Source organism: Setaria italica, chromosome IV (assembly GCF_000263155.2).
Source record: "Setaria italica strain Yugu1 chromosome IV, Setaria_italica_v2.0, whole genome shotgun sequence".
Taxonomy (NCBI): Eukaryota; Viridiplantae; Streptophyta; class Magnoliopsida; order Poales; family Poaceae; genus Setaria; species Setaria italica.
Window position 1 is genome coordinate 8324370 of NC_028453.1, and position 6836 is coordinate 8331205.

General features: G+C 48.7%; 1 protein-coding gene across 4 annotated transcripts; it reads right to left on the reverse strand.

Annotated features, from left to right (window-relative positions):
- Positions 1 to 686: 686 nt before the first annotated feature.
- On the reverse strand, positions 687 to 3777 carry LOC101757960 (HVA22-like protein a). Of its 4 annotated transcripts, none has more exons than XM_004964978.2 (6): positions 3484 to 3777; positions 2410 to 2436; positions 2183 to 2305; positions 1786 to 2026; positions 1172 to 1308; positions 687 to 1047 (listed from the first exon to the last, which is right to left on the reverse strand). In XM_004964978.2, the coding sequence occupies exons 1-5, from the start codon at positions 3537 to 3539 to the stop codon at positions 1195 to 1197; spliced, it is 561 nt and encodes a 186-aa protein (XP_004965035.1). In that variant the 5' UTR covers positions 3540 to 3777; the 3' UTR covers positions 687 to 1047; positions 1172 to 1194. The 4 variants fall into 4 exon arrangements, with proteins under 4 accessions (XP_004965035.1, XP_004965033.1, XP_022681378.1 ...); XM_004964976.3 differs by having other exon boundaries at positions 687 to 1063; XM_022825643.1 differs by having other exon boundaries at positions 1149 to 1308.
- Positions 3778 to 6836: the final 3059 nt, after the last annotated feature.

A 6836-nucleotide genomic window follows, 5' to 3' on the forward strand; every position in this document is an offset into this window, starting at 1 on the left:
TCAGCTCGGATGGAGATAAACTTTATATGAAACTTCTATATCTCGACAAGATCTACAACTTTGTAGTTAAAACTTTTTTCATTTCATATCATATTGATGCTTAAATAATCGACACAAGTTTCAGATCTAAAATTCAATTTTTAGATCTGAAATTGAGCAACACACTTTCAAAAAATAATAACTAATTCATATGAGCTCAAATAGAAATAAGATTTATATAAAAAAAATTGTAGCCCTCGACGAGATTTACAACTTTATAGTTCAAACTATTTTTATTTGTAATTGCTGAATAATCGACGCAAGTTTCAGATCTAAAAATTGAATTTTAGATCTGAAACTTGTGTCGATTATTTGAGCACCAATATAACATTAAATGAAAAAAAGTTTAACTATAGATCTCGTCAAGATCTATAAGTTTCATATAAAGTTTATCTCCATCCAAGTTGATATGAATTAGTTATAATTTTTTAAAAGTGTGGTGCGAAGGGGTGTACCCCTGTTGCCGGCCCCGGGGCCGGCGATCGGCGGTAAGGTCCTTCCGCCAGCTGAGCCGGCGACAATAGCCTAGTTTTGCAATTTTTTCATCCAGCTATATATTTCCACAAAATCGAAAAAAATATATAAAAATAAAAAAAGTTCTCTGGAGCTAATTAATCGACAAAATCACCTAAAAATCCACGCAACAATTAAAAACACAAAAAACAGTTAATTTACTTTGGTAAGAATTCAAGCGGAGCCCCCATGTGTGCACGGTAAGAATGAAATTCAGGAGCGTGCGAAATTCCTGCAGAGCACACGTAGAACGGAGCAACGCAGGAAATGCAACGGCGGAGGCGGACTGAGAATCTAGGCTTGTATCCTGCTAAAGATCTAGTAACGAGTAATAACGATATTACACCATCGAAAACCCCACATAAACGAGCAACACTAGCATCTACTTCCATTTACAGTAGTCCACAATTGCTCTACAACTCATCGTAGTTTAGTAGCAGTGGATGCAACAAGGTACAGTCCTCGAGTCAGGAACATGGGAAGGTCGTCTCCAGGCTGTGACCCAACAAGACTGCATGAGGTTTGTGGTAGCAGCTTGTCAAGGAAAATCACGCAACTGAAAATCCGTAAGACAAACACAAGTACTGGGAAATCACCTTCGCATTCTGATTGCACTAACCTGCTGATTAAACTCGAAGTAGTTTAGTGCCGGTAGTTTTTGTCGTAGAAAGGATTTTCACCCCAGGATTCTCTTTCAGCCTCAGCATCCTCCAAGATCGACCGCCTTGTGGTCCTTGATTTAGAAGACTTTGTAGACTGCAACAAGAGTTATCAAGCGATGGTGGTGGTTAAATCAAGGGAAAAGGCACACATAATTGCTACTACCATAAATATGCCCAATGCATATGGAGAAGTTACATTGCCATTTGCAAGCAATGGTATACAGTAATAGAGGCACTCCCATAAAGAGACCTTGGATAATACTAATACAAGCATTCGCAGATGAACAGATCAACTTGACTGACTAAAATCCAATATAATATACTTCATATTCAAAAGAGCAACACACAGGTTTAACACTAATGACATCTTAAGCAGCAATGTAGAAACCTTGAATTAGATAAGAGGAATGATGCTATTCAAAAGAGCAACACATCTTAAGCAGCAATGTAGAAACCTTGAATTAGATAAGAGGAATGATGCTATTGAAGGAAATACTTGATTTGTTTATTTGCAATGATTTCAAGTTCAGAACAGGGGTGCCCGCAAAAAAAAAGTTCAGAACAGGGGTACCTTGCTGATGAGCTTCTCAAATGCTTCTGGTCCATTTTGTTCAATATATCTCTCTGCAGCTGACAGTACATCATCAGGTTTACTTGGCTTATCATTTCTTGGGACATACCATATGTTTACTATTTGGCGGTTCACAAACATTGGCCGAACAAAATGGTCGTAAACATAAGCAGCACCGCTGAACCAAGGTAAGACCAACCAGCAGTTGAAGAACAGCTTTGCATATGACCAAAAGGGAAGCCTGCAAATTGACATCTAAAGTAAGCATATATAGTTCTCAATTCACCAACTTGATGCACCAAACACAGCTACATCCATATATCAACAACAATGTTTGCATATAATCAGAAAGGTCATCACATGAACACATCGGATCAGGACTGGAAGTGTTACTTACCACTCAATAATTGGTGCAAAGGTTAGCTCAAACAAAGTGATAAATGAGTACAGCACCCAGTAAGTGAGCCATTGCTGATCATCTATAGGATTTTTCGTCTCTATTGCTCTAACAGAAGCATATCTGCAAACGTGCCAAAACAGAAAGTTATTAGAAATATAACATCATAATATCAAGAGGAATAAACTGAGGCATAGAATTTAATTCAGGATAGAGGTGATACTTACAGAGGATAAGCAAGTGATATTATTGGTCTGAAAAGAAAATAAAAGGGGAAAAGAAAACTCAGTATCAATATGAAGAAAACACTCTCAGTACCAAAGGAATTGAAACTTAGAATTTACAGCGATAGCATTTGGCAATCTAATCCAGTCATAATGCTAATTGGTGCCACATTTACTTCCTAGAGTAAGCTCTATATCTCAGATAACAATATGTGACAATGTGGCAGTGCCATTTATTAAAACAAATACAGTAATCTTCATTCAATAGAAGTCAGCTCCATCCACCAGAGTCCATAAAATGAAAAGGCGGACTATTATGACATGATTGTACTATTTCACACGACAGCAGGCTTTTAATGCATAGGCTTTTGCAGATTAATTTGAATTCAAATTATATAGGCAATGCTAATAAATCACTTATTTCAGCAGCATTCTGCCTGCAGGTATGTCTACTTTCAGATTGGGTCTACAAATGCTCCCCCAGAAACATACAAACAAGACAAAACACATCGCAAGTAAAAAATCACTAAACTTTGAGATCAGGATATTGAAGACCCAGCATGGAAATCTAGAAATATATTGGGGTTAGTTGAGTTTTAAACTAAACTTGGAAGGATTTGAATCACAATCCCTCTCAAACAGTTCCAAGGTCTCCTGATTGCTGGACGTATCCTCCACGAAAGAAAAAAAGAACCTTTCGCTGCGAACTCTCATCCATCCAAGATTTCGCAGTAAACCTCAGTGCTCACCCCTACCAATCAATCGACCGAGGCACTGAAATCGTATCACCAAGATCAAAATTTCCCAAGCATCGCACAGTTTCATCGCAACACCAGCAAGATACCAGGAACCCGAAACCGTTCACCCACCGCGACCTAACAACCTGCAAAGTAACCATCTGAAGATGCCTTACACTTTCCCCACGCCGCTGGGCACAGTAACTACCGGGATCAACCACGCTCGCTCGCGCACAATCTACGTCGAACCCATCCAAGAATCGCCGCTCAACAACGACGCAGCTCCCAAGAATCAACGGATCGCCGGAGGGGGAGAGAAAAGGGGAGGAGAAAACCCTACCCGGCGAGCACGTCGAAATTCTTGGCCAGCACCTTGAGGAAAGATCCAGACCCCATCTCGCCGCCTCCTCCTCTTCCAATAGCACGAACTCTCTCTCTCCCCCTGCCCTGGTGCCGCCGCAGCTAAAACCTGGAAGCGCGTGCACAAAATGGCTCGGATTCTCGCGAGCCGGCCGTTGGGGGCGGCCGCCTGGTTCGAGAAGGCAGGCAGGCAGAGGCAGGCTCGCTTTCTCTCTCCTCCTTTCTCTTCTTTTCCTCCCTCCCTGCCCTCCACTCCTCCTAACGTTACTCTCTGTGGCCGGCGGCGGGCCCTACCGTCAATGCGGAAGAATGTGCGGCCACCGACCGCCCGCGCTCGCCGCTCGTTCGTACTGTATCATTTTCCGTCGCATTTATTTACGGCGGCGATGGGGTGGGGTATCGGAGAAGATTCTGGTGTTGTAGAACCCAAGGCCCACACACGGGACCGAGCACGACCCAAACATTTGGGCCTAACATAAACTTTGTGGCCCGCGTTGTTCGTGAGGTGGGCTTGATTGCATTCCGGACAAGGAAGGCTTGCCGACATTTCTATTTTCTCGGACGCAGACGAGAGATATCGTCATCGTCAATCCCCAGGCCAGGTCCAACCGAAAACAACGCCGGCTTGGAGCTTGGCTGCCAAGTGCCAACACGTTGCTCCAAGCTCCGTCCATCTGGTAGGCTGCAGGTCTGCAGCCGTCACGCTGCATAGTTGCATCAGAGCGTGCCCAGCATCGCGGACTACCCATGGCTCCCCCGCATCCTGGTGCATTGTTTCCGCACCCCACGAACGCATCCCCAAGATTCCGGGACGCCTAGTGCTAGCCCGACGCCAGGCGTCAACGATGGCGACCACAAAGGCACCAAACAGATGGTCGTGGTCTCGTGGACTCACAGATGGTCGTGGTCTCGTGGACTCCTGCTCCTCCTGTGGACTGGTCGTGCAGGTGCAGCTAGCTTTAACTCCAATGGCGACCGACGATTTGCCCGAATAGGCTCGCTCGTGGTTACCAGGCTAGGCAATGTGACCATTCCGAGACCCAAATGGCGCCAAACGCCCGCCGCGCGCGTGGTCCGCGTGACGGTTTTTAATGCGAGTGAACAGTGTGGCTCGTTCGTTGGCCCGTGGTGCCGTAGTATGCTGCAGGCCGCAGCCCATTCACGTACGTACGTGCGTACGTACGCCTGCCGCGCAGTCACGGCACTGTGCGCGGGCGCACGCAGGCGCAGGCGCAGGCGCGGTCAGGTCATCAGGGTCCGGACACGACGCGACACGACTGGACCCGGCTACGAATGCACGCAGCGGCAGGCGCGCGAGACAGAGCAGGCGTAGACCACCCGCTCGGCTCTCGACCGCGATCGCGGGGGAAGTGTCCAAACAACACGTGCTGCCGACGGGCCGGCCGGCGGCGCGCGGCCGCTAGCCGACGCCCCGCGCCACTGTTCGTTTCACCTCGCCGGCTCCCCCCGCCTGGCCCTGGTTGTGTCAGGACCAGGATATTTCTACCGCGAGACACGGTGAAACCCCCGTGCGCGCGCGCGGGGAGAGCCTCGCTAACGAAGAGCCGGCGGCGGGGCGTGTGGATGCACGCAGAGTCCCGTCCCTTTCCGCGACCGTGACGCGAGGGGGAAATGGGAATGGCCGGGCCAGCTAGGAGGGCGCGTGGGCAGGAGGCAGGCGTCGTCGGCGTCCCTCTGCGGGCGAAAGCGATAGGTCGATGGACAGGAACCTAAAACCATGGATGGCGAGGGGGCGCGTGACGGACGAGGGCCGGCCGGATTGGGCTGCTCGCATACGTGCGTGTACAGCGCGTACAGAAACACTACGCCGGCGAAGCTGAAAGGCTGGCCCGCGCGTTGGGGCCCACGTGCCAGTGAGCGCGAGTCGCGAGAGGTCGGTCAAGACTCAAGAGCTGGACCACCAGGCGCCAGCCGCCAGGAGGCAGGACCGCACAGGAGCCACGGCACGCGAGAGGAAACGAAAATCCGTTGCCTCGGGACTTGGTGGAGGGATTCCTTATTCCCGTCCACGTGACGTGGCGCTGCACGTCAAAAACCAATCACCGTCGTCGTCCTCCCGGCTCCCGCCTTCTCTGCAAGCAACGACTGCCATGCCCCTGCAGAGAGGGTGTCTAAGGTGTCGGTGTTTAAATCCGACAACCTACTCAGGGGATACCTGATATAGTGTCTTAGTTAGTGGGGCTCGTTAAGATCAGCAACTTGAGGCTAAATGAGACACACGATTTAGACCGGTTCAGGATGGTAGATTTCGTAATACCCTATGTCCTGTGCATTGGTTAGATTGAATCGCTTTGGAGGAGGTCCCTGCCTCGCCTTATATTGTCGGGGGCAGGGTTACATGTCGGTTGCTTACGAGAATACTAGTCGGATACGACTATAGGAGTTCTACTCTTATTACAACGAGTACTTTTTCTAATCCTTAACTAGTTCCTGTCTTTCCATGTAGACTACGCCGTCCTGCGCCATAGTCTCCATGTCAGATGCGTCTCAGTATCCAGCCCCATATTTAGAACTGTCCAAACTTTCAGGTGGATCCATAGATGTATGTACCTCATCGCCTACCTCGACACTCTCCCGTACCAGGAGGGAGCTCCTCTGTCGTCCATCTACGAGGAAGGCGGCACCACGGAGGCCATCACTTGAAGCTCGGGAAGCCACTCTCCAGAGCGAGAACTCTTCGCCATCATTACTGAACAAGAGGATGAAGAAGAAGAGCAACGGGATAGAATCCCGCGACATGAGCATCACCCGGATGACGTCTTGCAGGATGAACTCACCGCCAACATTATAGGAGAAGAGACTGAAGCTCAAAAAACTCGACGCGAGCAAGAAACGCCGCAAGAGCAGAATGCCACTGCCGCCTTGTAGCGGTCCTATCAATCCAGAATATGGATAGCGCCTTTGAAGCAGTTCAAACGCGTCACCATCGTACTCTCCTGGCTACCGTCGTGTCTATTGATCTCATCACCTGCGCGATGCCTCAGAGCAAGTACATAAGACAGTTGGCTTAACTGGCGGAACTTGATACGAACAACTCGATCAGCAGAATCCGATATAGTCAGTCCAACGCTCCCCATCCCAGCGAAGTCAACATGGCAGCAGTCATAGAGGCCCTCTGGACCATCATCGACGGACGGCGCCGCGAGCACGAGAAAGAAGTCGAACACCCAGGAAATGATCTCCATGTCAGATGCGTTTCTGTGTCCAGCCCCATATTTAGAACTGTCCAAACCTTCTAGTGAGCCTATAGATATATGTACGCCATCGTGTGGAAACCAGCGGACATGCCGGGGGTGCCCAGGGAGTTGATAG